Raw genomic sequence first — 27,016 nt, 5'->3', positions numbered from 1 at the left:
CGTCGAGAAGCGGCTCGGTGAGAAATGAGTCTAGCAGCCGAAAACGCAGCAAAACACCCACTCGAGCGGCGACTGCCACCATGAAGTGCGCCTCGGTGTGCATTTCACAGATGGAGCTTGCAAGCCACGGCTTTATGTTCACGACGATACCCAGGCAAGACAAGCGATTGACATAGTTATCAATGAAAGGACGCTGTCAGCATCGAGACCAGTGCCTCGGAATATGATAATGGTGAAACGGTTTGTGCGTGTGACGAAGATTGAAAGACCCTGGTTGACGACGACGCCTACCGGACATCTCTGTCACAGGTCATGGAAGCCAGGCTGTGCCACTGGGATCTTTGAAAAGGTGAACTCGGCGTGCTTGGCGAGGCAATTTGGCGCGACATCCAATATGTTCCTCGCGTCGTCAACTTCTTCATTCTTTTACAGCCCGCATATATGCTCTCTTCAGGACATCGAGTCGTCAGTGCTCTCATTATTCTAGCTTTTGCCACTCCCAGCCTAGTGCATCTTTCCAGAGGGTCGACCCGCATTGTCAACGGCACTACCAAGCAAATGTATTCACCAATATCTTCGCGTACTCGCAGTAGATTGGGACTGGTCGCCAGCAAACAATTGACGACACAACAAGAGCAGGCCCACACGGCAACTCCATGGGAGCGAACCAAGTTAGGCTTCTTCGATCTGCCTCCAGAGATCAGAATCCGCATCTACGAGCTGGCCATCCCTGACCTATGCGCAGTTGCTGAGATAGTTGATGAGGAGATACCTGATGAAGACTGGGACAATTATCCTCCTAAGAAATACTGCACTGTCCCTCGCAAGCTCAGACTCAACTCGTGCGTACAGGACCATGATAAGCTCTGGGTCGATGGCCGCCGAGTCCACCATTGCAGCAACAGGCACTGCCAATGTAGGACTGGCACAGCTCCTCTATTCCACCTGAAGCAGGTTCTAGTCAACCGCCAGTTCTATTCCGAGTTCGGGGCAGCCGTCAGAGCTGCACCAATCGACTTTCGTTTCTACAACGGCTTTGACTTTTACAAAACCTGCAAGCACCCTCTACGGAGTCACAGCACACCAGTCCAGTTACCAACAAAATACCTGGCCAGGGTGCGCGATGTGACGCTGGAGATTGGGCGGGATGAAGGCTTTGATGGTTTCTGTCAGCTTGTACTGCCGAGGCTGCTCAATCTGACAAAGTTGAACATCGTTGCGTCAGTTGGTGTCAACCAAGGCAATGAAAAGCTGTATCTCATGCCTACAGAGCCTTTCGCGCCTCGCTACCTATGTATCGAGAAGGTGAATTTCGCCGAGTTGACCGACTTCCCAACCTGTCTGAGGACAGACCGACATCTTCCGGATCTCTTGGAAGCTGGCAGGAAGTTTTGGCATGCCTTCCTTGCCGAAGGAGGTTTTGTTGACCAACCACGAGTTGATGTCAGGTTGACACTTCGAGTGGGCGAGTTTCATTACGAAGCGCGAGAATCTGGTGCTTTTCTCGGGCTGAAACTCTCGAAAGCTCATTTTGCAGTGAGTCACGATTCCCTGTCTCGCCACCTTCACGCTGACAGAACACAGAAAATCGAGTCCAACGGACTTAATGACGATGGCACGATCGCCGTCACCGAATGCCTCAGGAAGGCTCAAGAGCATGTGAACGAATACTGGCGTCTTTATTGCTCGCGTCAAGTCGGCTGGGGCTACGCCAACTTGGCAGTCAGATTGGGCTCCCGGGAATTGATGCGCAATTACCTTGGTTGACAGCGTGCTCGTTCGCCCACAACTACAGGAACACAGACCGAGTACGCGATCTGTCGATGATTGCAACAGGCACTGACGACCGAAGCCAGGAGGACTGTCCAAACGTCACTCATGGAAAAAATGCAGAAACGTCGCCGATTGCGGCCCCGAAGTTGAATACCATAGAAGTATGATATGGTTTTTGGGATACATGGCCATGCAGATTGCGACTTAACAAAATACCTGGGCGTTTTCCCTACAGCGCCCTCCCTGACTAGAAAGTTTGTCAGGTATTAATCTTACGCAGTAACGCTCAAGTGAGGATCATCTCAAGTCTATCAAGTTGATCAGCATGATAGCACAAGGATCTCAGCGCCCTCCCTGGCCGGGACACCTATGATGAGCAGCATTTGTGGCTCGGAAATTGAACGTGGTCGACTTTGAGAAGACGGTCAGTACTTAAAGTCACAGCCCGGCATGTCATGCGCGTCCTTGGAGCAAAGATGACGTTGAATGCGCGTCCCTAGTACAGAAGCTGCTTGACAATGCGAGGGGAATTCCAAAAAGCGCAGCGCTCCAGCAGGTTCTGCGCAAGAAGAGCATCATTGTCGCCATCCTGCGCAAGACTTGACAACCCTTCCTTATCGCCACCAGCAACGAAGACTGCGGCTCGTCCTGCTTCTCGATACGCTGCCTGAAAACCCTGTAACGTTCCCGCAGCCATCGATGGCCTGCCGGTGCTGGCAAATGCAGCCCACGACGCAGCTTCCTCGCTCTGTCCATGTCAGCGAAGACCCTGCAATTAGGAGATACGAACCTGCAGACGTCGGTCTTCTGCCGTTGGATTGAATGGCAGTCCGCTCTGATTGAAGGCCGAAAAGTTGCCGAAGACATATGGCGTCTCCGAAGTGTGCACCACGCCCAGCCCTGGCAGCCCGATAGCCGCGAAAATTGGCGAGAGCAGAGTCTGGTTGTGTGCGATGTAGTACACAGCGTTACCGGCTTCATAGAGGTGCTGGCCATACCTCATTGGTGGACAGACCATGACGAGATCTCGAAGGATGCGACCAGTTCGGTAGAATTCGGCAGTCAGATTTGCTTTTGCATTGCTTTTGAAGTCGGCTACTGGGTACAGCGCAAGCATTTCGGCCAAGGACTTTGTATCAAAGCTGGGCAGGAAGTCAGCAAGGAAGGCGTAAGTATCGTGCTCGGTTTGGATTGTCGGATCAGCGTATAGATTTGTGTCATCTTCGGACCACATCATCATCGTCGCCACGTCTGCGAAACGCCCGTCTGCAATCAGCTTCGAAGGTGCATCGGGCAGGAAATCTCCATCGACGACTGGCAACCAACAATCACCTAGACCCGCAGCTTTGGCTGCACTGTATGTTTCGAATGACTTCTCTGCCAATGTTTGGGTGTCAAGCGATCGCAAGCAATCGATGGTATCCTCAAAACAACCTGTCGCGTTTACGATCATTTGCATCTGGATTGCTGTGCAGTCGCCAAGCATGCCTGGCTCTAGTGCTTGGCTCTGGTATATTGCTTGCTGGAAAGGCACCGACTCTCCTCCATACGCAAGTGATTGTATACCGACTGCGCCGCCTCCAGAAGATTGACCATGAAGCGTTATCCGATTAGGGTCGCCGCCGAAAGCCTCGATGTTGTCTCTGATCCACTCCAGCGCAAGGCGTTGATCTCGCAGGCCAAGATTCTCGGACCTGTCTGCCTTCAGAGCTGCCGACTGTGCGAAGCCGAAGACTCCTAGTCGGTAGTTGATTGAAACATGGATGATCGGAGTACCAATCTCAACAGATCGCAAGATCAGAGCGTCGGGCTGACTGGTGATCTCCTGGTTCGAGTTGGAAAAGAAGCTGCCGCCGTGAAGCCATACCAGCACCGGCAACTTCGAATGGGAGCCACTTGGACGGACGATGTTGAGATTCAAGCAATCTTCGGAGTACTCCGTGATTTCCGTCCACAGCAGAGGTATGGAATTTGCACCAAGTGGCTGTGGGCAGACGGAGCCGTATCTGCTTGCATCGAGAATGGCGTCGGATGGCTTCAAAAGCTTTGGCGGTCGGAATCTGTTCTCACCAGAGGTGTCATGGGCGTACTTGATGCCGAGGAAGACATCGACTCCGTTGCGAATGAGGCCGGTGTAGGTGACGTTGTTACACGTTGTTGCCGACGGCGCACCGAGCGCGAAGCCGATCAAGCAAGCAAGTAGGAGGAGCATGTTAACACGAGGTAAATGGCAATGTTGGTTTCATTGTGGTATTTATGGGTTCTGGCTGGTAGTTCTGACCTTATTAATCAGAGACTAGCATTCCGGCGGAAAACTGATGCTTCTATGCCAAGCAGTCTCTGAATATGGATGCAACCGAGTTGAACGACGGGCAATTTCGCTGACTGGCCTGATGATGCCATCGATCCAGCGCTGAGGTCGCGGATCGGTTTTGGTTCATTGAACGTGTGGAGGAGCCTATGGAGATGGGTAGCTTCACATTGGGCTCCTAGCAATGCGAATACGGAAACGCACCATTGCTCTGGACTCCCACGAGACATACTCATGCTGGCAACTGTGGCTGAAGCGGGAAGTTGAGATGGTGGGATGCTGACCGTGTGAGTCTTGACAGCAGCGAGTCCGACGTCTGCTCGCGGAAGGACTCACCGAGGCCCTACTGGAGTGTCCTACCGAGAGACAGGGATATGTGACTGCCTTGTCTGAATCAAACAGCGGTCTGATCCAGGCTCCACGGAATTCGACAACTCATACCGGTGAAGTGACAATCGAAGGCGTCATCCCGCTGCGAGGGCGCTTGAAAGCTCAGGCGATGTCGCGGTGGCATCAAGGTCTGCCATTGGACGTGGACATATCGAGTCAACGTGGAGCGCGATTTTGAGGCACGCTACAAGACGACTGCCTTCGAGAATTGGAACAATATGCTTACCGATGACGCTCAGTGTCAACAGATCACGCATGGCACCAACAATATTGATTCTGTGCCCACACCGTCTGCGATCGATCAGGCTCAGCACCGAGGCAGTCTGTCCAAGCTTATCTGGGCGTCCAATTGGCTTCTGACGAGACTTGGGAGAGGGTCACTACTGGCTCTGATGAGCGTCAGACTGGACTCTGACGGCGTTTGAGGGAAGGTCACCATTGGCGCTGATGATCGTCAGGGCAGATCAAGCTGTGGCTCGGTATCCTGGTGGCACGAGCGGACACGACGTTGCTGGTTGTCCTTTCTATCGAACTCCTGTTCGCAAAAACCATTTGGAGATTGTGGTGGAACATGGAGAGCTGTTCCGTTCTCCAAAGCTTCGCGTGCCTCGGTCCTGAACTCTCGAAAGTATTGTTCGATTGCTCGCTGCTCTTTCCGGCATTCAGGAAGCCGCCCAGATTCCGGCCAGAATCGCTCGAGAGGAAACCCAGATTGTAACGCCTGTCGTGGCATCACCATCGTCACCGAAATTGAAGTCTCCAAGATCGTTGAAGTCAAAGTCAGTGACTCATGGGCTTGGGCGAGTTGACGTCAATAGAATATTTCAGTGTGGCCGCGACTGCCAGATTCCAAGTGAAGCATTCCATCTCACCTGAACTTCACCTCTGAGCGCGGACGTGTCTTGGCAAGCGCTGGATATCACTAATTTCATCAGATGCATGCAATCATGATTGCCTGACAGCATCATTATCATCAATCAGCATCCTTCGGTTCAATCGCTCCATCGCAATCTGTCGGCGTTCCGTTTCGCAGCAGCCTCGTCTCGTTCGCAGGAAGCTGTACACATCGTCATTTCCGTGCCATGGATCTCTCAGCCTCTGCGCTGTTAACCGGAAAAGCCGATGCCGTTGACGCACTTGCTCAACAGACAACGAGCGGTCTTGCAGCGACATCAGCACTGTTAGATCTCCCAGTCGAAGTGCGCCAGATCATCTACAGTCATCTGCTCTCCGACAGATGGCTGACGATTTCATGTTCGAAGGGCAAAATCACAGCCAATCACCTCACACAAAAGGACCATAGCGGTCAGAGGAAAAAGAGTTGTGGCATGTTTTTCACCTGTCGTCTGGTCCACCAGGAGCTACAGCTTTTCGTCGCATCGCATGTCCCTCATACGGTTCACCGATGGAGACTTTGGTAAGGTGCTACTCCGCGTCCACGCCTAGTTCTCAAGGACGCTCATATAGGCAATATTCGGGTATTGGAGCTCTTCCACTGGTCCATAATTACGGATCCAGTGCTTGGCAAAGCCGAAGGCTCATTTAGCGACATACTTCTGAATCTGCCTGCGTTGAGGGAGGTGCGCTTCTTGGTCTCCGGCTCGGCCAGATGTCTGGCTTCTGCCACTTGTCAGAAATGTATTCAGAGACTCGTGCTCAGCAAATTCTCCCGACCGCAGCTTGACAGCATGCGCGATTTCGTGGCGCAGATATCGCTCCGGGACATCAAAGCCGTGGCACAAGCTCAGGGCAGAGACCTCAACATAGAGATCAGGCGTCCCGTGTTTCAAGTCTACTATATCGAGGGAAATGCCGGAGTAGACAAGCATGTCGACTGGAACAAGTACTATCCTGCCGATGCAGAATTGCCTCGTTACCTGAATGAATGCTTGGTAAGTCCTCCGATGTTCTGCTCCTGCTAGTCAAGTTACTGACGGCGTGGGTAGACGCTCCGTGCAACAACCAACTCCATATCAAATGCGGCCGTCCGGATCGATCTCGAAGCTTCTACCTATCTTGAACTCGTACTAGGATCATCTCCACCTGGCGAGGTCTTCTGCAACTGTACGGCATGCGGATCATAAGATATGAGGCACCGCCAGACGGGGATCTAGAGCCACTACCGTATACCATCGACTTGTCCGAAAAAGTCAAGGACACGCTGTCAAAAGATCCTACGACTCTCTCGTCGGGAGAGTATGTCGTGACGACTGAGGACTAAGGCACACCTGGCCCGGTCACATATACTCGGATCGTGCGGCATTGTCATACGGTGAACAAGGATGCGGGACGTCGTTTCACCATTTAAGATCGCGCCCAAGTGTTTGCACAGTCGCTTCGACGGTCGATAAGTATTCGGACTGGGTCGGTATCAAGGGAGAGCGAGCGCAAGGTCGGTTTGCTCAATCAGGTAGAAAGAATGGACGGTTCGAGGTATGCAAAATGCCAAGGACCTTTCAATATGGGCAAGGCAAGCATTCTGGCAGAATGTTGGCCGACTACTAGCTGAGTACGCTCAGCGAGGGGAGGGAGCGGAAACCCTGCTCAGATGAGGAAGCTGGCCGTAGAAGTGGTGAGGTCACTCGATTGATTGGATGTTGATGAGTCGAGGAGGCCTCTGGATAGCCAGCCTGCCTCTCACCAAGATCTAGGACTACCCGGCAAATTCTGGAAAACACACAGATTGAAAGATGGAAAAGCAAAGTCTCTCGTTCTTGCACGTGCCCAATCGCTCATCGTCTAAGCAATGCAGGGGGCCAACACTGATATGATATAGGGTACAGCGAGTCAGAGCGGAGCCGATGTTGTGTTAACAACAGCTTCAGCGCTCTCTGCTCGTAACAGAACACAAAGGAGTATGATTTACTCCGGATTGGACAATAGGCATAATCGCTGATTAGCAATTACTCCTCCTCGTCCCCCTCATCCTCTTCGTCATCATCGCCTCCATCGTCCTCAGGATCTTCCGGTGCCTCAGGAACTTCAGGCTGCGCAGGCTCCTCCGGCTCCTCTGCGACAAAATACATTAGTTCGGAAGCTCAGGATGCAGATTTGCCGGCTCCAAACAGGCTTGAAGATCTTCCGGGCTCAGATCAGGAGCACAGACAGGCGCATCATCTGACCGCAACACCAACAAATCAGCTCCTCATTCATCCCCTAAAACCATAGACACTAGTATTATTCTAGTGACGCGGCCGAATGATCGGCCTCGGCCCGCCTGGAGGAGGACGGGAGATAACCCCTCCGATCGGCCCACCCGGCAAGGGACCACGGGGAGGAAGCGCCGGAGGCCCGCCAGCAGGCCGCGTCGGCGTCGGACGAGGGGGAGAGGGAGGAGCAGGAGGCGTACCGGAAGGAGAAGATGGGGGAGCTGGCGCACCGGAAGGAGGAGATGGCGGAGCCGGAGGCGTACCTGTTGCAGGAGCGGTAGTGTAGACCCAGTACTCGGCGGCGTACTGCACGCTGACGAGGCCATTGACGACGGAGGGGTCGGCGCAGCTGGCTGGTGGTTGGCCGCCACGGGTCTCGATGCGGTAGATTGCGGTGATGGGGCCGGTGGTGCCGCTCGTGGAGGCGAGGTCGAGCCAGGCGACGTCCGAGGCGGCGGGCGTGGTTGTGTCCTGATCACGACGTCATCAGGCCGACGCCTAGCGGGCCGGATTCGGAGAGATCGAACACGGGGGTCTTGGCTGCGTTGAAGAAGTGGTGGCCGCTGCGCTTGAGTGCGGTGCCGCCGCACTGGAAGTCGTCGCCCTCGTTGGCGGGGAGGGATTGGGTCAGAGCTTGGGTGGTAAGGCCGGAGAAGGTTGACGGATCATCCACAGCCACGCATGACGCATCGTACAAGATAGCGACGGCACCGTTAGCAACAGGTGCTCCGGTGGTGCCGTTGGCGCAGGTGTAGTTTTGCACGCCACGGCCGACGACGATGGAGGCAAGGACACCGGAAGGAGCTGGGAGGGTGGATGTTGGCTGAGTGAGGCCGGAGATGGCAGCCGGGTCGCAGGTTCCTGGTGGAGCGGGCTGACGGCGGGAGTGTGGCGCCGCGAGGGCCGAGGTGGCCAAGAGGAGGGTCGTCAAGATGGTGGTATACATTGTGGCTGATTGATATAGCGCTTAGGGTTGATATACTTTGATTAATGGTGACAAGGTTCAGAGGCAAGTCCGGCTTGCGCGTGCTGTAGAAATGCTTTTAAAGGGGACTGCAAGGGATGAACGAAAGTGCGAGCAAGAACGAGAGAATGGACAGATACTTTTCAGAGCAATGAATGCTGCTTGAAGAGAGAAGAAGAAAGTCAGCTGGACACTTGAGCAGTGTGGCAAACCTGCTATATACGTGCAGACCATTGAGGTCGACTGGGTATATTTGGTTAGAGTATGCGCTCAGCAGAACTCTGTACCACCCTTGTCAGCATCGTATGTTCTCCGGTGTAGATCCGGCGCGGAGCATTGAAGTGGTGTGTATAGTTGCGAGTGATAAGGGAGGGTAGGGGAATGGGTAATATCGACATATCGTTTCAGACGGTGCAGCGGAGATGGGCAGCCGCGTCGAGATAGTAACCTGTATTGGTAGTAGTGCCATGTCGTGTATAGCACTATTCTAGAAGGGAGAGATACTGTATAAGGCGATTGCCATGGGAAAGACCGCGAAGGACGCTTAACTTTCGCATACTCGAAATAGGATCTCACTCTGCCCTAATCTCAAACACCTCGTGTCTCGAGTCTCGAAGTCGGGATCGATGACATTGATAGAGGTCGGACTGTGGCCATGGGTCGTCAAAACTTGCCCTGGTCCTGCAGACTGTTGAAAGTGTTTCAAGCTCACCATGGCCTGGGCTGGATGTCTTACACTAATTGGTCTAATGCGGCTTGTTGCCTTTTTGAGCCGCGCGGAAGCAATCGCTTAGGCGGCGAATAGGGGCAAGGGACTTTGAAGGCTCGGCCTGTGAGATTTTGGATGCGCTTACTGCGGCTCTGAAACGAGCCGCGTTGATTTCGCATTGAGGCTGAAACTCGATTATTCCCGAATCTTGGGGTCACAATATTTGGTTTTTTTGATGGGGTAGGGGAAGACAGTGCCTTTCAGTTTGCAGATCATGGGCACGTTCCGCGAGAATGATAGCTCCTGCTTACTGATTTCGTGCTATGGAGAAGGCAAGCTCGTCGTAAGATAGCTTGCGAAGGAACCAGGCTCGACTGCGACTGCTGTTTCAGCTAACATATCTCATGGTCGCTCTTGCAGACTCGAGTTCGCTGCCTTGGCATGCGGCATGTTCCTTGACAGTCGACTTCAGAAACGTTTATTGAAGGTTGGTGGCCTTATTGACTGACATCTTCACGGACTCTCGGGGCTCGTCGGGATTCTGAGAAGTCACGACAGCTGCCGTGGGAGTCGCGAAGGGCCGATTCCATGCCACACTTCATCCATAATCACCACGATTCGAGTTTTGGGGACTTTGCTTAGGTGGACGCATTCTTGACGCCGCTTCCCTAGGCCTCTTCGCCTTCCAACTCGGAGTGCTTGCGCTTGACCGACTTCGCTGTATACTGTCAGTATGGAACTTCGGCGCAACCTGTAGATGCACATACCGCGTGAGCGACGACCCTCGATCCCCACTAGAGCCAATCGAGTCTCCTCCAGCGCAGCCAGCTTCTCGGTCAACATGGCACGCTCGTCCAGTGTCTCATCGGACTCGCCCGCAATATGCTGAACCTCCTTGTTGGACAACTTCAGGACCTTGTCTGGCGTAAACAGATCTTGCACCTTGTCCAAGAAGCATGCCTTGACAGCGTACAAACTGAAGTTGTCGATAAGAGCTTTGAGGGCCACCTGGACCAGATCAGTACAAAAGTCAGACAGTGGAATGGGGACTCACCGTGTAGTAGCTTTCCATAGCATTAACGCAGTCGACAGCAGCAAACCGTTCCGTGTCCGGCTCGCTCTGTCTGACGAGAACATCAAGAAGCTGAAGTGCGTCAAACTCTCCCCTATAGAGACGATCTTCCATACTGCCGTTGGGATCGACTCTGAGAAATTCCAGAAGGCGTTGACTGATGTCTTTGCGTGCTTTCTCCTCCCTCTTTGCCATGATGTTCTTGATGAAGCTCCGATCTAGTGTTAGGACTTCTTTGCCGGTATGAGGCCTGAGAACCTCGTCGGTCTTGGTCCGCAGGTCATTCTCGAGTTGATTCATGCCACTATCAATAAATTCGTGACAGACACCATCAACAGTGGCCTCGTCCAAGCAGTCTTCCAACACATACATGATAGCTGTTCGTGCGTGCATCACCAACCTGGTTCTGACTTGTTCGACCAGACTGGGCCACGAAGCAGCTTGATCGTAGAAGAGATCCGCAACTATGCTCGGTGAATAAAGCCCTGGGAGCTCCTTGCCGCCATTCCGGCGCATGCGCATTTGGACCTGGTCGTAGTACTCTTCTCTTTCCATCTTACGCGGCGGACCTGGCCTCGGTGAGTACTTTGGTGGAAGCTTGTCGACGAGCTGAATAGCATGTCCGTTGGCACGCATGAACTCAGCGAATTCTTTGAGAAGACTCATGGTCTTTGCGCATAAACGCTTGTCGTAGCCTTCTTCACTGAGAGAGCTTCCGAAATACGGGTCGCTATAGACCCCGTCAACGGCTGCTGACAAGAGAGCCACATATCGTTGACTGGCCTTCAGCAAGTACATGCGCTGCTCATCGTTGGTGCCGCGCGGGACACCGAGTGCCTTCAGCCGAGCATTGCATGACTTCAGACCTCGTTCGGTTTCGTCGAGTAGATCGGGGAGCTCACTGGCGATGTGGTCGCAGAGTATGCCGCTAAGTCGAATCTTGAGCGACTGAACCCCTTTCTTCTTTTCGTTGACGTGTGCCCAAGCGCCCTCGCTGAAGAAGATCTGCTCGGTTAGGTCGCGTTCTTCGAACGATGTTTGCAACTTATTGTCCTCGTACGATCTGTTCCGTAATACGTGCCAGCCCAAGGCGAACTTGACATCGCGGTTCTCAGCTAAGTCCAGGTAGGCTTGCTCACTAGGAGAGCTCGCAGGAAGTGTGTCGGGCTTTGTGATGATACCCAGAGTCCTCGCACCTTTTGAGTCGTACTTCCGAGCGAAATCAAGCACGTATTGATTGCTGATGTCATTCTTGGCTGAGACGACAGCAAGGATGATTGATCTGGGACGTTTGATGTAAGGAGCAACGAGTCTCCGTACATTCTTCTTGTCACCCTCACTCTGAGTACGGCTCGCTGAGTGGAACAGTCCAGGCAAGTCGACCAAAGTGAGGTTGTCTTGCTTGGGACCCATGACCTCAATGCGAAGGACGTCGTTTGAGAACTTTTTGACGTCGTTGTCGATGCCCATAGCTTTGGCGGCTTCTTGAACGATTTGTGGAAACTGGTTAAGATCGTCCGTGGAGGCTTTGAACTTCTCCAGGCCAGTCTTGTCGGCCTCCGGTCCTTCCGCACATGGTACGATGCTGATGGTGACACCAGAATCTGGCGAACGTCGAAGAATGTACTCAGTCGGAAAGCGTGTGCACAACCCGTCGCCAGTCGGGAATTTGAGTCCACAAATCGCCTCGAGACATGAGCTCTTACCAGACTGTGCATTTTAGCTGATTGTTGGGATACTCGACTGCGAATTACTTACGGACTGATCACCGCAGACGATGATTTGTGGTAGATCGATCCATCGAGCGACACCCTGCGAGCGGCACTTGTCGATCGTGTCAAGGAGCTGTTTGTGCTCGACAGAGGCGACCGTGCTCTGTATGGCAGACATGGCAGCGTTGCGACGTCTGGATGGCTAGTCGAGTCTATCAGGAAGGATGAGAGAGGGAGAGAGATGGACAGCAAGTTCGGGAAGGGTGGAAGAAATATATATCTCTTCGTGACGATTGACATGTAGTATTCACTGCGCGAGCGATTGACTGCACTCTGAATAAACTGCGTAAGCCATTGACAGCATTCACTGCGTGGTAAAAGCATCAACCATCTTACCCTCTCGTAGCTCAGGCGGTGAGAAACGAGTCAAAGATATGGAAGCCAGACATCGTTCACGCCTTCTCAATGATCTATCTGCACACACTTGTCAGCATAATAAATGTGGACAACGGCTCAAGACAAGCAGAGTAGCCTGCTGCAGGTCCTGAGGAGCAGACCTCGATAAACTGAGATGATTTGCAGGCTGATTGTTCACCATTTGATCGGACGACGAACCACACGGCCGACATCCGTAGTCTATCCATCGTGAGACTGTCACAATACCAAGCGTGCAGCTCTGCAGTAAGCACAAGCTGATATTGCAGTCGACAGCTACCGAATGCCCCAGGTCCCTTTGATCGAAAGCTCATGAACCACGCCGAGGGGCCAATTGCACCGCTGTCGAGCGCTACGGCTCTGACAGCATGGCCAGAGCAAATCTATGTGGCAACAAGAACTTGAACGACCTCGGGATGCTCAAGGTCCTGCAAAGGAAGTGCTGTTGGAATTAACGCTCAACGCCAAGCAAATGGGACTCATCCCCTCTGGGCAAACCCGGAATGTTTCTGGCACTGTGCTACTTACACCACATGATGGCCTGCAGAGCTCGGTCTGTGCCCTACATAAGCTCTGCGGCAAGCAACATTGCCTCGGCGAGGCTGTCTGAGCAGTCACAGGCGGACGCCAGGCATGCGCGCTGTACATAACAACTTGCCAACATTTGAGAACCTTGGAAGTGTAAGGGCCGCCAGGAGGTCTCGAACCTCATTCCGCAGAAATTGCCGATTCCATCGATTGTTGCTGGTGGAATTATGCGGATATCAGGTGACCAGCTACAGACTCGACTTCGGCTCGTGGACCCCATCAGCAGCCGTGCACGCGCGATCGACAGACCCCGAAAGGAAAGTCGCGACATTGAGTAATTGACTTCGCGCTGACTCCAATGGTGCCGGTGAAACCGAGCTCTATTGTCTCGTCACTACTGCATTCAATATGTGTCAACGTCATGGGTCGCGAACACTGATGAAGCTCGCGCTTCTCAGTTTCGACGTGAAAACCTATGACGGATGAAATTTGCTCGCTCCCGGCGAAACGGATGCTTTTCCTTCTCCTGAACGGTCAATACTGGCTCGAGAATACCATGAATGGTCATAGCCGCAATAGGCTCACGGCATCTTGCTCGTTCCTGCGTCAACGGGACAAAGCTAATGCGTTATATCGAGGTGCATTCGAAGTATAGCGATGGTGGCAGATGTTTCCATCAGTATGCTTGAGCGGAAGTATATTTATGGACGAGGCGACAACGTCACCGACTCAGCCGTAAGCTTCAAGTACGTATAGCGTGCCTCGCGCTCCCAAGCTCGATGTGTGACTATCTCAGTCGCTCATAAATAACATCACAATGAGGTGTCTCACTCTATTGTCACTCAGCTCAGCTGTCGGTCTTGCCTTAGCGCGAAACTGCCAGAACTTGACCGTCACCGTATCGATCGAAGGCAGAAACGGTGTCTTCAACGTGACTGCTACGCAAAGCAACATCGAAGTCGTCAACTTTGTGCTCGATCAGGTGCAGCAAGGTCACAATGGCACAGCCGAAGTACTGGAAGGCTATGCCAACGTTGAGGGGACATACAACTTGTCAAGCACATATTGCACACCAGACAGTGGACCAGGAAAGGCACTACAGGTTCTCACTCACGGTGTCGGAGTAAGTTGCACTCTCTTGACCAAAACTTGTATCCGGGACCGAGCGGTGATTGAAAGACTGTTTGAGCAAAATGTCTTGCGATGACAAAGAAGTTGCTCTTGTCAACCTCATCATCCTGCCCTCGAGCACACGCCCTTTCCCGAAACAAAGCTGATCAGATTCGCAGTTTGATCGCAGTTATTGGGACGCCAGCCTCAACGAGTACAACTATTCATACGTCAACAAAGCCATTGAAGCCGGCTACAGCACTTTCTTCTACGACCGACTTGGTATCGGAGAGTCATCTAGGGCTGACCCTATCCAGGACATTCAGTCCAGTCTAGAGATAGCTTCGCTTGCGGCTCTGACCAAGCTTCTCCGCTCTGGCAGCGTTCCTGGTGTACAGCAACCCTACAGCAAGGTGATTCACGTTGGTCACTCCTACGGATCTATCCAAACTTATGCACTCGTACGCGACTACCCAGAGCTGTCGGACGCCATCATCCTCACCGGCTTCAGTCAGAATGGCTCCTTCATCGCGGATTTCGAGCTTGGCGGCAATTTCGTCGCTGTGCAAAACTCACCGCTCGCATCGCAGTACCCAGCAGGTTACCTCGCGGCAGGCAGCAAGTCTGGCGTGCAGAGCAACTTCTTCGCTCCAGGCGACTTCAGTCCTGAGGCTCTAGACTACGCATACACGACCGGTCAGCCTGTCAGCCAGGGCGAGTTGCTCACGCAAGGAGGCGCTGCTGCGGGTGTCAACAATTTCGCCGGACCAGTGTTGATCATCACTGGTGAAAGAGATGTACCGTTTTGTGGTGGTGACTGCGACTTGACTGGCAACCCGAACCTGCCTAATATTCCGAGCTCGAGCAAAGAGAGCTTCCCGAAAGCGAGTGAGTTCGACGTGGTGATTGTGCCTGGCGCAGGACATGGACTCAACCTGCAGTATTCCCACGTGTTCACGTACTCCCAGATGTTGGAGTTCCTGGGTGCTGTTGGGAGTGGGAGTGGTGGTTGGGAGGATGTGAGCAAATGACCGGGTACGTGACGGTCAAGCAGGTCGGCTGGGTCATGGATTGGTACACTATCATCATTGTGGCGGCTCATCGAGGTGAGCTACTCTACTGGGTTCGAGCTGCGGAACTGCGTCATTCTGGTGGAGGTATAATGTATGTTGAGATCGTGCACCAAGTTGTAGAAGTCATGAGATACAGCCAAACCGAGAGGCATCAACAAGCATGAGGCTGGTGAATACGCGAATTTCCGTCAGTCTGCCCAATTCTGCCACCGATTCGGGCTTTATGTGTATGTGTAGTGGCATTTTGCTATATGTACATGTAGGATATGTTGGGCTCTAGCTAGCTGCCCAGGTGATTTTAGCCACGATGTCCTCGGACGTGGAGGTAAGCTCCGGTAGAAAGTTGAAGCCCTGGAGCTGGGGCCTTAGATGCCACTAAGTCTTATCAGATCTAAGCGTCATCCAAGTTTGTAGAACGCCCAATCGTTGCTGAGAAAGAATCAGCAGAGCGCCAGAACATCCCTGCCGCATGATCTCTACCCCGAAGTCTGGAGAAAATGGATCTCACTCTGCAACAACGACGAACGTGACTCTTGCTTGGAAATGCATCTGATGGCGCAATCGTTCCTGCCTGGCCGATCATGCTGACTTCATGAAGCGTTCTTGCTGTGCTTTCAATTTTCATCGGCAAACCCTTGGCTTTGGATTGTTCCCAGCTCAACGGTGACCGTTGACATTCTCGACTGCGGGGATCGCACAGTATCCTATCAACCTATACAGCGTATCTAGCGAACATGGCTTCAGCCACAGGTATCCCCGAGCGCGTTCCCCCGGTCTCCGAGCAAGAGCCGCTGTTGGGAAGGCCTGGAGATGCCACTCAGAAGTCAGAACAGTGGCTGGCCTTCAACCTCTGGACTGGCACAGGCATTCTTGCTCAAGTCGGGGTATGGGTGCTAGCTGCCATGGTGTGGGTAAGCGCGGGATCGACTGAGCGCACTTTCAACCTATACTGACTGCTTGACAGGCAGCTGTGTTCGAGCACGATGTCATATTCTTCAGCTACCATCCCGTAGGTCTTCCGCCGAAGGCCACGTCACGAGCTCACAAGTCTAGTTGCTACAATCAGCCGGGGTGCTCCTGCTCGTCCAAGCGATCCTCATTGTCCAGCCGACAGCGACGCAGAAACAGAAACGAGATGGTACATGGGCACACTCTGCCTTCAACTTTCTCGGCGTGGGCGCCTTGGTCGCAGGCATTGTGGTCATTGGTAAGATTGGGCATCCACACACGCAGGAAAACTACAGGTCTGATATACTACACAGAGCTCAATAAGGCGCCTCATCCCGATCAGCGGTTCAAGAGCAACCACGGCATATTGGGCATAGTCACATTTGGTCTGATCTGTGTCCAAGCTCTCGTCGGGTTTGTGCAGTACTGGACGCCTGCATTGGTTGGTGGTACTGAGAATGGCAAAGCAATCTACAAATACCATAGGTTAGTCACAGAGCTTCTGACTCTGATCTTCTACCTGCGCTTGACGGTTCTCTTCCTTAGAGAGACAGCTTCCAGAATCGTTCAAGAAGATTTACATGATGGAGACAGTCACTGATGGTTTCCTGCAGAGTATCTGGCTATGTCATCCTAGTTCTGGCCTTAGCAACAGTCGCAACCGCAACTCAGACTGGATTCAACAAGAACGTCCTAGGTCTTCGCCTGTGGGCTGTGACGGTCACTATTGTTCTGGTTCTCATCGGCATCGTTCCGCGCATCAAACTCGCCAAGCTTGGCCGAATTGGCTCTTAGGTAGGGTGCTGCCGCGGGGTGGAAGAGTCAGCAGAGCCCTACGTCGAAATGCTGCGTCCAGGTATACCTCGGAATCAGAGAAAGACCGACAGTGAGGACTATCCCTCGCCTCGCCCCATGGGCAGCCCACGCTTTTGTCCCGGTGGCGACCGTCCAGTGATTCACTGAGCTCGACTCTTCAGACCACGGTCGGTCGTTCAAAACAGGCGGCACAGTCTCTGTGGAAGACGATGAACTCTCATGCGACATCCGGTCACGTAATAATGCATAGCACGGGCGGTAACGTCTGTCATGGCATGGAGTTGGGTATTTCGACGGTTGGTCACTTGGATCTAGGATGGACAAGTATCAGTACAAAGCTACAAAAGTACGGGACGCTGTTCAACGGCGAACATGCTGAGCCTCTGAACGACAGGATCCGAGCGGCGTCGAAGTCGATTCGGATAGTCCGTTGTCTCATACAGCTAGTCTTCACAGTGTTAGACCATCGCTTTCACATGACATGAACAGTTCAACACTCATGCTTTACCGTAGTAGTGTACAGAATTCAGTGACGTCAATCATCGTGCGAGGGAAGCAATAGGCTATAATGAAAACGTGGGAGAAGTGCCGAAGTTTGGTTCGTTTGCAACCTTGCAGAATAATCGAAAAGCAAGATCGGACCTTCTCGATCAAATCGCTTTGCTGCACGGGAGCTGTGCAGTCCTTTCCGCTGTTCGTTGTGGATCTCACGCCATTTCGATGTCCGTTTGCGCGAGCTCGTCCGTCAACGGGACTTGTCTCTATCGAGGCCTCCCACGGGATGGGCGGTCTTGCAACGGCATACGGTCCGTGACTGACAACATGAGCATGGCCCCGAGTCACGCAATCCCAGATCAATCCCAAACCTAAGGCCATGATGCCCGTATGCGGGCACGCGACGACAGGGCTTCGTAGCAGGCCTGCCGCATTGATCCGGACGCCATGTAAAAGTATGTTAGGTATTGCCGAAGAACAGCAGAGGTTGCATTATCGAGACGATGTGATCGTCAGCAGGGCCCTACGAAGTCCAAGCGACCGCCGGAGATCAACCGTAATGCCAGTCAACGATACCGATGCCTATCCTCAAATATACATGATCTCTCATGCACCATGGACCTGCTCGACGTTGTTGCGACCGTGGTCAATGTATCCTCAATGGCTACAAGAGCGGTTCTTGAAGTCTTCAGGCCGTTGCCGCCCAGGATTGACAACTTGAGCGATGTCGACAATATTGGCTTTAGTCCAGCGCCGGAATCCCGTGCCTGGTGGCCTGTGACCCCTGCAACTTTATGCGTATTCTTAGTTTCGGCGAGTCTGATCTATTGTACAACTTTTCTCTTTTACAATGCCTACCTGCACCCTCTGCGATCTTTCCCTGGGCCTCTGGCTGGCCGCTCAACAGAATGGTGGAAGGTATATATCGAAGTGTTCCAGAAGGAGAGCTGGGCTGAGGTATTGCAACGATTGCATGAGCGATATGGGGACGTTGTTCGTACAGCACCGAACGAGCTTCACTTCGCCAACCCGCAAGCTTACTTCGATATCTACGCTCCTGCGATAAGATGGGACAAGGAGGAGACCCTGTACCATTCCATGGCCGTGGACAACACATCTTTCGGATATCTCAAATACCAGGACGCAAAGCAGAGGAAGGACGTCCTCCAACCGTTGTTCTCAAGGAGAGCAGTAAGCAGCATTCAAGGACTAGTCAAGCAGAAACTTGACGACTTCTGTGACATCCTTACGGCCGCCAACTTTGCCAAGCAACCCTCAAACCTCTATCTCGGCTTACGATGTCTCACTGTCGACACGATATCCGCATTCTGCTTTGGCAAATCAGTCGGAGCGCTGGCAGCTCCATCATTTAATGCGCCCATTGTCCAGGCCATGGACTTTGCGAACCCAGAGTTTCCACCTTTCAGGCATCTTCCATTATACAGAAACCTCATAGGGGCATTCCCATCGGTCGCAGCACGATTCCTCCAGATCTGTCCGGCTTCGCACAAATAGCCAACCTGACCCAGCCGCAAGTCGATGCTGTGATTAGGGATCCATCTACGTTGGAGAAGTTCCCTAACCAAACAATATACCATCGTCTGCTCGATCCATCGAATCAAGATGGTCATCCAATTCCTTCAAGAGAGCACATTCTGCAGGAAGCAAAGAACCTCATATTCGCAGGGTCCGATACCACAGGCAATACGCTTTACGTTGGCTTCTGGCAGCTAATACAGAACCAAGCTCTCCAGTCACAACTCCGGACAGAGCTCAAGTCAATATGGCCCGATCTTGCAGCCGAGTCTCCGACGTATGAAGCTATAAGTTCTCTACCCCTACTTTCTGCTATCATCAAGGAATCCCTGCGAGTCTCTTCCGGCGTGGTCTCGCCTCTATCACGTGTCGTGCCACAAGCAGGCGCTACTATCGATGGTCATCGAATCCCGGGCGGCACAATTGTTGGCATGTCCGCAATCTTCATGCATTACAACACCGATATCTTCCCTGACCCACACAAATTCAATCCACGGAGGTGGATTAGTGGCGATGATGAGTCGCCATCGCGTTTTCGCGAACTGGAACGGTATCTGGTGCCCTTCTCGCGTGGACCACGAAGCTGTCTAGGCATCAATCTGGCATATTGCGAGTTGTCCATGACTTTCGCATGGGTGGTCAGGAAGTTTGAGTTGAGCTTATCGGATGAAGAAGCACAGAAAGTCGACGTTGATGAGCACGGGAACTTGGTCTGGAGGGACACCTTTCTACCCTGGTTCTATGGCAGGCGGTACGAAGCATTTTGCCGGCCTGTTGGGTCATGAGATACGTGAGCATTTGCGGAGTCAACAGGGTGTATGGCATACGCATATGGCGTTAGGCATTATGGGGTGATCACTTCGCCCCTCAGGTACTGATCGCATGCTATCGCAAGGTTGTGGACTTGCATTATCATCGTCGTCGTATAACTATCTTTTTGACGAAACTTTAAGCATTTGCTGTCCTGGAACCTACCCAGAAGCTTCGAAGCTTTGACTTTTGCAGGTGTAGTTGCCTTATTGTAACGCCAATTCCAGGGCTCTGCCAGGCGAAAAGGCGCCCAGAGCGCGTGCTGACCCCAACGATACGCCACTTGACTCTCGTATTCGCACCTGCCGCTCGATGGTAGCGCATAAGGATAGGCATCCGTCTGTCCTCTTACGAGACGACAATTCCTTGTGAGCTCGACGATCCCCCTTTCTCTTTTGACACTTCCTTTATCGATGGGATTAGTCGCCTATAACGGCTGGCGTTGCTCTACGTGGTTCTTCTTAATAGGCGACGTTTCATAAGTCGGTGCTATTTAAGACGCGACAGTCAACACTGTTACCACTCAACCAAGTCCAGGCTCGTACTCAATATCACCACAAGCTTGTGCTTGCGGGTTGACATCACATGATCTCGATCCTAACGACTGGAATTTGTTCAGATGGAAAGGTACACGCCAGATCGCTGGATGAAATGGTCCGCTAACCAGGGATGATGCCTTCCCACAGCGCTTCGGATGCTAGAGAGACAGCGAATGCGAACGCGGTCTTACAGCTTCCCGTGAGTCAGACGAGACGTCCTCATAAGAAGTCCAGAGCAGGTTGTGTTCCCTGCAAGCGCCGAAAAGTCAAATGCTGCGAGACCAAGCCACAGTGTAAAAGCTGTGCTGTTCGCGGACTGACATGCATCTACCCGCTGAGCCCATCAGATGCTCCGTTGAAGCCCTCAGCTTACAAGACGCGAGCCACGAGACCGGTGAGGATTTTACCGCAACCATCGATCCTCGCGCAAGCACCATTGGAGCTCACGTACATGGACCTGAGATTTCTGCATCACTTTCTCACAATCGCATATCCACACCTGCCGGCAGGCAATGACTCGATATGGCAGCATGAGATCCCGCAGATTGCTGAGACACGGCCTTACCTCATGCACGCCCTTCTTGGCTTGGGAGGCAGTCATCTGGCGATGATGAGCATCACACCTGTGAAGATACTGACCACACCTGAAGCGTCTCTGGCCACATCCACTAAGGCTGCTGTGACATCGAGTCTCTCCAACATCGATCTTGACAAGCCTTCGTCGTCCGACATGGCAAACCGCGCCTTGCATCATCGCTCGATAGCCCTCTCAGGTTTGAACCATGCCATCACCACCAATGACTGGTCGCAAGCCTCTGTTGACGCCATGCTGGCCACGACCTATGCACTGACGTTTCAAGCCACCTATCTGAGCGACGACGGTATGATCGACTTCATGACCATGGTCAGGGGCTGTGCCTTGATCACTAGCAAGATCGAGGAGAACCGCGCCAAAAGCACCTTCGCTCTGGATCCACTGGCACACATCAACATGCTACAAGAAAAGCTTGGCGACAGCACTGATATAGATCTGGGAATAGATCTTGTACTAGGCCGGACACGCGCGATTCGGACGTGGCTCGCTGAGGGCTTGAGATTATTAAAGGACGTCCATGAGCTCTGCAGCTATAGCAGCCAAACAGAAAGCGTCGTGCTCAAGCGCAATCTGGACGCACTAATCCATGCCCTCGAAGGGCTTGAAATTGGTCCGCTGGAGGCATGGAAGCGATATGCGGAGATCTACACCGTATGGTGGATTTGTGACGGTGCCGAGTTCGATGTGCTAACCAGTTTCCGCAGCCGGCGCCAAATGCCAGCCAACGACACGACAACGAATGTCATCCAGGACGTTGCAAGGTCGCTACCAGCACTTCTCGGGCTCACTTTCCTTGCGCTGGATCTGCTTCTCACCCCAATATTCGCCACCATCTATCTGAACCGCCGCAGCGCGAAGGAAGCGCTCGATCGCCGCTCCCTAGTTGGTATTGGTTGGATGCGCCGACTGCGAAGTATCATCGAGGCAGGGCTGGCAGCACATGGGGAGGGAATGGTCATGATGGAGAAGAATGGCATCAGTCTGGGCGGCGGCGAAGACAGGGAAGGCATATTCTGGGATGGACAGAGTAGATTAGCGGAGAAGATCAGGACGGCGGAGGGTCTTGAGGGGCTAGGCAGGGCGAGGGGCGTAGTGAGGTGGGCGATGGAGCTGGCAGACGCCGTCGAGAGTCGGATCTTGGCGCGATTGCCGGAGTGAATGATTGAATGAGTAGCCGCGACACAACGGCATCTAGTACTACCGCACCGTTCGTGCTTTATGGCACAGTTCATCACTCGCTAGTGGTAATGCACCTCGTGCTGTATGGTCGTAGGGCTCAAAAAGGTGGAGCACTACCGAGCAAAAGAAACGCCAAGGCCCAACGATCCCTATCCCCTTCCGGCGGCTACAGCCCATCCTGAAACGGCAATGCCCTCGAACTGGCCTCATCTGGGGTTTCAAGCAGTCTCGAAAGCCTATAGTTTGTGTCTGAGCGTTAGAGAAAACGCTGCTGGCTGTTCTCTAACAAAACTACCGGGCTTCCCGCCCGCAACGTTCATGACTTGTTCCTCTCTGTTCTTGTTCTAATTTCGAGATCCAGCGTTCAGCGTTCGCTTTTCTGCTTCCTTTCCTCGTGGAGTAGTTTTTGGGTCAGGCCACTTTTTCGATTCTATACAACGACTTTCTTTGACGACACGACACTCTTTTTTTGGAATTCCTGGGTGCTGGTCGCCCCTCGTCTCATTGCCCTTCGAGCTCCAAGACGCCACCAACAATATGTGTAGCTCAACATCAATCCTCGCTCTCCTTCTTGGCCTGTCACAATTCTGCTCTGCTGCTCTGCTCAAGATATACGCCAATGCAGCATACGACAACTCATTTGGCGAGGTTTTTGAGATGGTGCCGAATGAGCTGACGGCGGCCGTTGGCGATGTGTTGGAGTTCCACTTCACTGGACCGGGCTTGGGAGTACTGGGTGGGAACCACTCTGTTGCGATGGGCGATTTCAACTCGCCGTGTATGCCGGCAAGAGAGGGGTTCTTCTCGGGGTATATGGGTGTCAATGCGACGAGTAAGGAAGCCGTGAGTCTCCATGTCCGTCGAATCTGTGTTAGAAATAAGTGCTGACTAGATGGTAGGACCAAGTCTTCCAAGTCGACGTTACGAATACCGACCCGATGGTCTTTTACTGCACCCAAGGCCGACACTGCGCAATGGGCATGTACGGCGTGGTGAATGGAGCTGGAGGTCAAACGAGGAAAGCATACAAGGACAAAATACCAACTACCAACCTGTTCGCCATGGCGCCGGACTTTGTTGGCGGCGGCACATTGCTGCCCAATAACGCGACGAATATTCTTGGACCATCAATATTTGATGGAGCAGCGTCGCCGAAGTCATTATCATCGACGACGGCATTGGTATTTGGGTTGGCGGCGGCGCTGATGATCGCGCAATGATGAGGCGGTCTAGGACGGTCTGGTTGTGTGGAGGACAACGTCAGGGTTCAGAATTTAGGAAACTGACACTTCTGACGTCTGAGATCGCAGATATGTGAATGCTGATTGATAACGCTTCGATCGCCCGTTGAAAATCAACGATAATTGTGGACCAAAGTAGATTGAGGGCGTTTGATGAGAAGTACTGTGGGAGAACACGTTTCAGAGACGGATGAACCCCTGATGTTGGGGTGGACGTCGCGCTGGTCTTGGCTGAAACGGTCTGGAGAGCGGCCAGCGCAGCGGCGTGCAGCGAACGCGAGTCGTTGAACGACAACCACAGCTACTGAGTGCCTCAGGTGAGGAGCTCGTTGTTCGTCAATGACAATGATAGCAGCAGCGAACTTGGGTCATTCAACTTCGTGTAGCCAATTGATCATGGCTGCTGTGCGAGACAGGAGGTTGCGTAACCAAGGTTTTAGGGAGGTTTTGCCAGATCTTCACCAATGCAGCAAGTGTGCTTCCAAGGTTGCTCGGTCATTACCACCACTACCTTCCACTCCTACTCATAGATGGGGAAAGCGATCTCTGTGTCGAGCGTCAACGCAGAATTTGGTCAGATCTCTCCGGGTCCAAGCCAAGTCGAAGATGGCACACGGGTTTGGTCTACATCCAAGGATGATGGCTTCGCTATGGCGCGGGGGAACATCCAAAGGTCTCTTCGTCACTCGCAGAGAGCTCCAACACATGCTGCAACAGAGCGAATTCAGGCCAGGCTTGCAGCTCGACAGTCTCGAAAGCTACAAGGCTCTTGCGCCTATGCTGAGCCCCATCATGGGCTCGCCAGACATTAGCGAAAGACAGCTTGATGGGCTGGGGGGTGGCATCTCCTCCCTCAGTAAAATCGTCTCTACGACATAGAAGACACTAAGAGGAGCATGCAAGTCAGACAGGACAGTTCAGGTCATCTTGTGTCAGATTCGACAATCAAGTACACATTCATTCAGGTGGGTGTCAGCGATGGCCATCTAGACTTGTCGGGCAACTGTGGTACGTTTCAGGGAGGCATGCTTTACAAGGCCTGGCTAGGCGACCATCGATCGGATATCGCCTGATCCTAACGTTGGTATAGGGAACCTTACGGCCGCTGTTGGACCATGTCTGACGAAGGCATTACTCAACAAGCATATTCTTGAGCAGCCTGACCTCACTCACGCAACTCGCATCCGTGACACTCTCACTGGGAACAAGTCTGTGTGCCTGCCACTGACTGTGAACCTGTTCAACGAGAACACCAGGAAAATCATTCGCAGTACATTCATGGTTCGCAGGTTTCCGTATCAGGAGAGTTGGCGGTGGCTGTTCGAGCCCCGCGGTAATTTTCTCATGCCTGGCCTTCCGGTGCCTGGATCCGAAGTACGTCTGCAGTGGTTGGATCCCGGGGGATCCAAGACCAACAAAACCTTGCCAACCGGCAATTCAACGGACACGATCACTGTCAACGGCAAGCAGTACAGCGTATCCTTGGTGGACATTTCCAACCCAGGAATATTCGTGGATGGCCGCCAATTTGAGTGTGATTCGTCAGATTCTCCGACCGAACTCGACGCCAGGACGGACTTGATGCGAACTCTCGACGACATCAGATGTGCAGGTACGCAGGCCATGGGTCTGGATCCGAACGACAAAGCAGTTCCCAAGATCGTGATGGTATTCCCGCCAAGTTCCGGATCCCACCATATCGACTGCTTAGCCCTCTCGATGCAGAAAGCTCACAAAGCCGTACCAGGCACCCTGGCCATGAATCTGGGGGCTGCTTGTCAGATAGAAGGTACGATTCCTTCTCGACTATCACGTAAAACCTCGAATGGCAAGATTGTGATCGGTCATCCATCGGGAACGGCGGAGACGAGTGCAAAGATCACCAAAGGTCACGTAGAGTACGTGGAGATCAGCCGAACAGCGCGAGGTCTTATGCAAGGTTACGTTATGCCTGCATTCAGAGACTATGAGGTCGAAGAAGCATCATAATTGCCGCGGTCCACAGCTTAACTGTCAGTAGTCGGCCAATCTATTGAAACAGTGCCGATCTGGATCCGAAAAGTCAGCGACTGGCTCGGTCTTCGAGTCCACGACACCCAACTCGAATTGTCGATACAATCAGCACTCGAGTGCTCCATCAAGCCAGATACTCGTTGTAGAGTTTGATATCTTGCTTCCCGGTATCATCCATGGGCCCCTTTGTCTTTATGAGAGACCTGTCTGCCAAGCAGGTTGAAGAAGCCAAAATCCAAAACATCTTAGTTGCCACGAAGAAGCATACATGAGCTGCAAGATGAGGCCTGTGGCAAGACAAAGCTACGGAGAAAACCTCGGGGCAAGAACCATCCACACTACTAGGGAAAACACAAAGTCTTAATACACATCGGCTCCTGTAGCAGAGAAGGCACTGAATCCGGTTGAACATGGCCGATGTCGAACCCATAGGATCAGGCTCATTCCGGCACAGGCGTAACAATTACTGCCCGCCCTACTTCTCTACACAGACCCATGTACCGATTCATGTTCCGTGTCAAGCTGAACTTAAATGCCAAGAGCTGAGCCGGGTTGCCAATGAGGCCAGGATAGTTGCAGCTGGAACACCCGCGAAAGTCAGGCCAGGAATGTTGGTGGCACAGCGCACCTCGGTACACCTCAGCTTCACAGCAGCAGAGACCTATAACAACGGGCAGACTCTGGCATTGCTCAAGACTCAGGAGTCGATTCCCTTCAGGAGGTCGTCATGCAAGTCGGACCCTGGACTCCAGCCATCTGGCTCTTGGCAACACTCTCGCATGCCTCTCCAATTCAAGTCGACCTCAGAGAGGTGGCTAAAAGCACGAAAGCCCTCGATGAGCGGCAATCCTTCGACTTGACCGCCCTAACCTACTCGCCATTTAAGACTACCTCGATTGACACGCCAAAAGCCAAGTGTAGCGCGACGATGTGGTTGGCGAATGACTTCGTCAACACGCGGGTCTGTCTGTCGCAAAGCTGGGAATGCACCTTCGTGGACCCCAACACCACTGTCTTCTCGGTCATCGGAAAGAGCGTGTCGCAGACGATGACATGCGAGGGTGGCCGGGGCCAGTCGTCCATGAGCTGCATCAGTGCCAAGATATGTGAGCATGGGATAGTACCGAGCTATTGGGGCATCGACATCTACACGAAGTGATGTCAAACGCATCCATATATGCGAGAAAGGCATTGGACCGAGTTATTCCTGGAACACAAACATCTACACCTTTTTATACACAATACAGCCTTCTGTTTGGGCCATTATACCCAAGGAGCGGTCATCGCTTCGATGAGTGTGCGGACCCACTAGGGATTGTGTAAACGTGCTGAGGTCCGCTCATGACGAGACAGCTGGCGCGTCATACACGTGGCTTTGTCGTGGCGATGGCTGGATTGCGTTCACAAAGAAGATCGAGAAAGGAAGCAGGGTTCAAGTAACAGCATTCGCCACTTCCGTCCTGCAATCTGCTGACCTGGACATTTTCTACCTGTGCTTCGACACATTGCCGACTAATCTTGAGTCCAAGCCCACACATGATCTGCCCATGTTACCGGAGTGTTGATCAATGACGTACTCGAATTGTCATTCGAAACGAGCTGGCAAGTCCAAGGACCA

The 27,016-nt window shown here is 52.8% G+C and overlaps 12 protein-coding genes across 12 annotated transcripts; 9 read left to right on the top strand and 3 right to left on the bottom strand.

The window, feature by feature from the left end:
- Nucleotides 1-558: 558 nt before the first annotated feature.
- AB675_1542 (uncharacterized protein) lies at nt 559-1,767 on the top strand (the record flags this gene model as incomplete). Its single annotated transcript, XM_018141442.1, has 2 exons — nt 559-1,536; nt 1,585-1,767. The coding sequence occupies 2 exons, from the start codon at nt 559-561 to the stop codon at nt 1,765-1,767; spliced, it is 1,161 nt and encodes a 386-aa protein (XP_017997227.1).
- A 502-nt stretch (nt 1,768-2,269) lies between these two features.
- On the bottom strand, nt 2,270-3,985 carry AB675_1541 (Lipase 4; the record flags this gene model as incomplete). Its single annotated transcript, XM_018141441.1, has 2 exons — nt 2,270-2,521; nt 2,564-3,985. The coding sequence occupies 2 exons, from the start codon at nt 3,983-3,985 to the stop codon at nt 2,270-2,272; spliced, it is 1,674 nt and encodes a 557-aa protein (XP_017997165.1).
- Nucleotides 3,986-5,857: 1,872 nt separating this feature from the next.
- AB675_1540 (uncharacterized protein) lies at nt 5,858-6,558 on the top strand (the record flags this gene model as incomplete). The annotated part of the gene is made up of 3 exons (XM_018141440.1): nt 5,858-5,891; nt 5,942-6,366; nt 6,421-6,558. The coding sequence occupies 3 exons, from the start codon at nt 5,858-5,860 to the stop codon at nt 6,556-6,558; spliced, it is 597 nt and encodes a 198-aa protein (XP_017997263.1).
- Nucleotides 6,559-7,377: 819 nt separating this feature from the next.
- AB675_1539 (uncharacterized protein) lies at nt 7,378-8,569 on the bottom strand (the record flags this gene model as incomplete). Its single annotated transcript, XM_018141438.1, has 3 exons — nt 7,378-7,484; nt 7,824-8,094; nt 8,120-8,569. The coding sequence occupies 3 exons, from the start codon at nt 8,567-8,569 to the stop codon at nt 7,378-7,380; spliced, it is 828 nt and encodes a 275-aa protein (XP_017997131.1).
- A 1,395-nt stretch (nt 8,570-9,964) lies between these two features.
- On the bottom strand, nt 9,965-12,258 carry AB675_1538 (Interferon-induced GTP-binding protein Mx1; the record flags this gene model as incomplete). The annotated part of the gene is made up of 4 exons (XM_018141437.1): nt 9,965-10,014; nt 10,064-10,304; nt 10,351-12,078; nt 12,127-12,258. 4 exons carry the CDS (start codon nt 12,256-12,258, stop codon nt 9,965-9,967), a joined length of 2,151 nt encoding a protein of 716 aa, XP_017997197.1.
- A 1,602-nt stretch (nt 12,259-13,860) lies between these two features.
- AB675_1537 (uncharacterized protein) lies at nt 13,861-15,184 on the top strand (the record flags this gene model as incomplete). Its single annotated transcript, XM_018141436.1, has 2 exons — nt 13,861-14,166; nt 14,333-15,184. The coding sequence occupies 2 exons, from the start codon at nt 13,861-13,863 to the stop codon at nt 15,182-15,184; spliced, it is 1,158 nt and encodes a 385-aa protein (XP_017997154.1).
- Nucleotides 15,185-15,960: 776 nt separating this feature from the next.
- On the top strand, nt 15,961-16,969 carry AB675_1536 (uncharacterized protein; the record flags this gene model as incomplete). Its single annotated transcript, XM_018141435.1, has 5 exons — nt 15,961-16,137; nt 16,191-16,235; nt 16,280-16,433; nt 16,489-16,660; nt 16,789-16,969. The coding sequence occupies 5 exons, from the start codon at nt 15,961-15,963 to the stop codon at nt 16,967-16,969; spliced, it is 729 nt and encodes a 242-aa protein (XP_017997180.1).
- A 1,131-nt stretch (nt 16,970-18,100) lies between these two features.
- On the top strand, nt 18,101-19,806 carry AB675_1535 (Trichodiene oxygenase; the record flags this gene model as incomplete). Its single annotated transcript, XM_018141434.1, has 2 exons — nt 18,101-18,897; nt 18,942-19,806. The coding sequence occupies 2 exons, from the start codon at nt 18,101-18,103 to the stop codon at nt 19,804-19,806; spliced, it is 1,662 nt and encodes a 553-aa protein (XP_017997222.1).
- A 1,015-nt stretch (nt 19,807-20,821) lies between these two features.
- On the top strand, nt 20,822-22,123 carry AB675_1534 (uncharacterized protein; the record flags this gene model as incomplete). Its single annotated transcript, XM_018141433.1, has 1 exon — nt 20,822-22,123. The coding sequence occupies one exon, from the start codon at nt 20,822-20,824 to the stop codon at nt 22,121-22,123; it is 1,302 nt and encodes a 433-aa protein (XP_017997280.1).
- A 558-nt stretch (nt 22,124-22,681) lies between these two features.
- Nucleotides 22,682-23,364, top strand: AB675_1533 (uncharacterized protein; the record flags this gene model as incomplete). The annotated part of the gene is made up of 2 exons (XM_018141432.1): nt 22,682-22,987; nt 23,044-23,364. The coding sequence occupies 2 exons, from the start codon at nt 22,682-22,684 to the stop codon at nt 23,362-23,364; spliced, it is 627 nt and encodes a 208-aa protein (XP_017997289.1).
- Nucleotides 23,365-23,991: 627 nt separating this feature from the next.
- Nucleotides 23,992-25,374, top strand: AB675_1532 (putative isomerase YraM; the record flags this gene model as incomplete). The annotated part of the gene is made up of 2 exons (XM_018141431.1): nt 23,992-24,241; nt 24,476-25,374. 2 exons carry the CDS (start codon nt 23,992-23,994, stop codon nt 25,372-25,374), a joined length of 1,149 nt encoding a protein of 382 aa, XP_017997141.1.
- A 751-nt stretch (nt 25,375-26,125) lies between these two features.
- AB675_1531 (uncharacterized protein) lies at nt 26,126-26,557 on the top strand (the record flags this gene model as incomplete). Its single annotated transcript, XM_018141430.1, has 1 exon — nt 26,126-26,557. One exon carries the CDS (start codon nt 26,126-26,128, stop codon nt 26,555-26,557), a length of 432 nt encoding a protein of 143 aa, XP_017997211.1.
- Between the last annotated feature and the right edge of the window lie 459 nt (nt 26,558-27,016).

The sequence above is a fragment of the Cyphellophora attinorum genome (assembly GCF_001299255.1).
Source record: "Cyphellophora attinorum strain CBS 131958 chromosome Unknown Contig25, whole genome shotgun sequence".
NCBI lineage: Eukaryota > Fungi > Ascomycota > Eurotiomycetes > Chaetothyriales > Cyphellophoraceae > Cyphellophora > Cyphellophora attinorum.
The sequence above is the reverse complement of the archived record's forward strand: the minus strand, read 5'-3'. Positions and strand labels throughout refer to the sequence as shown.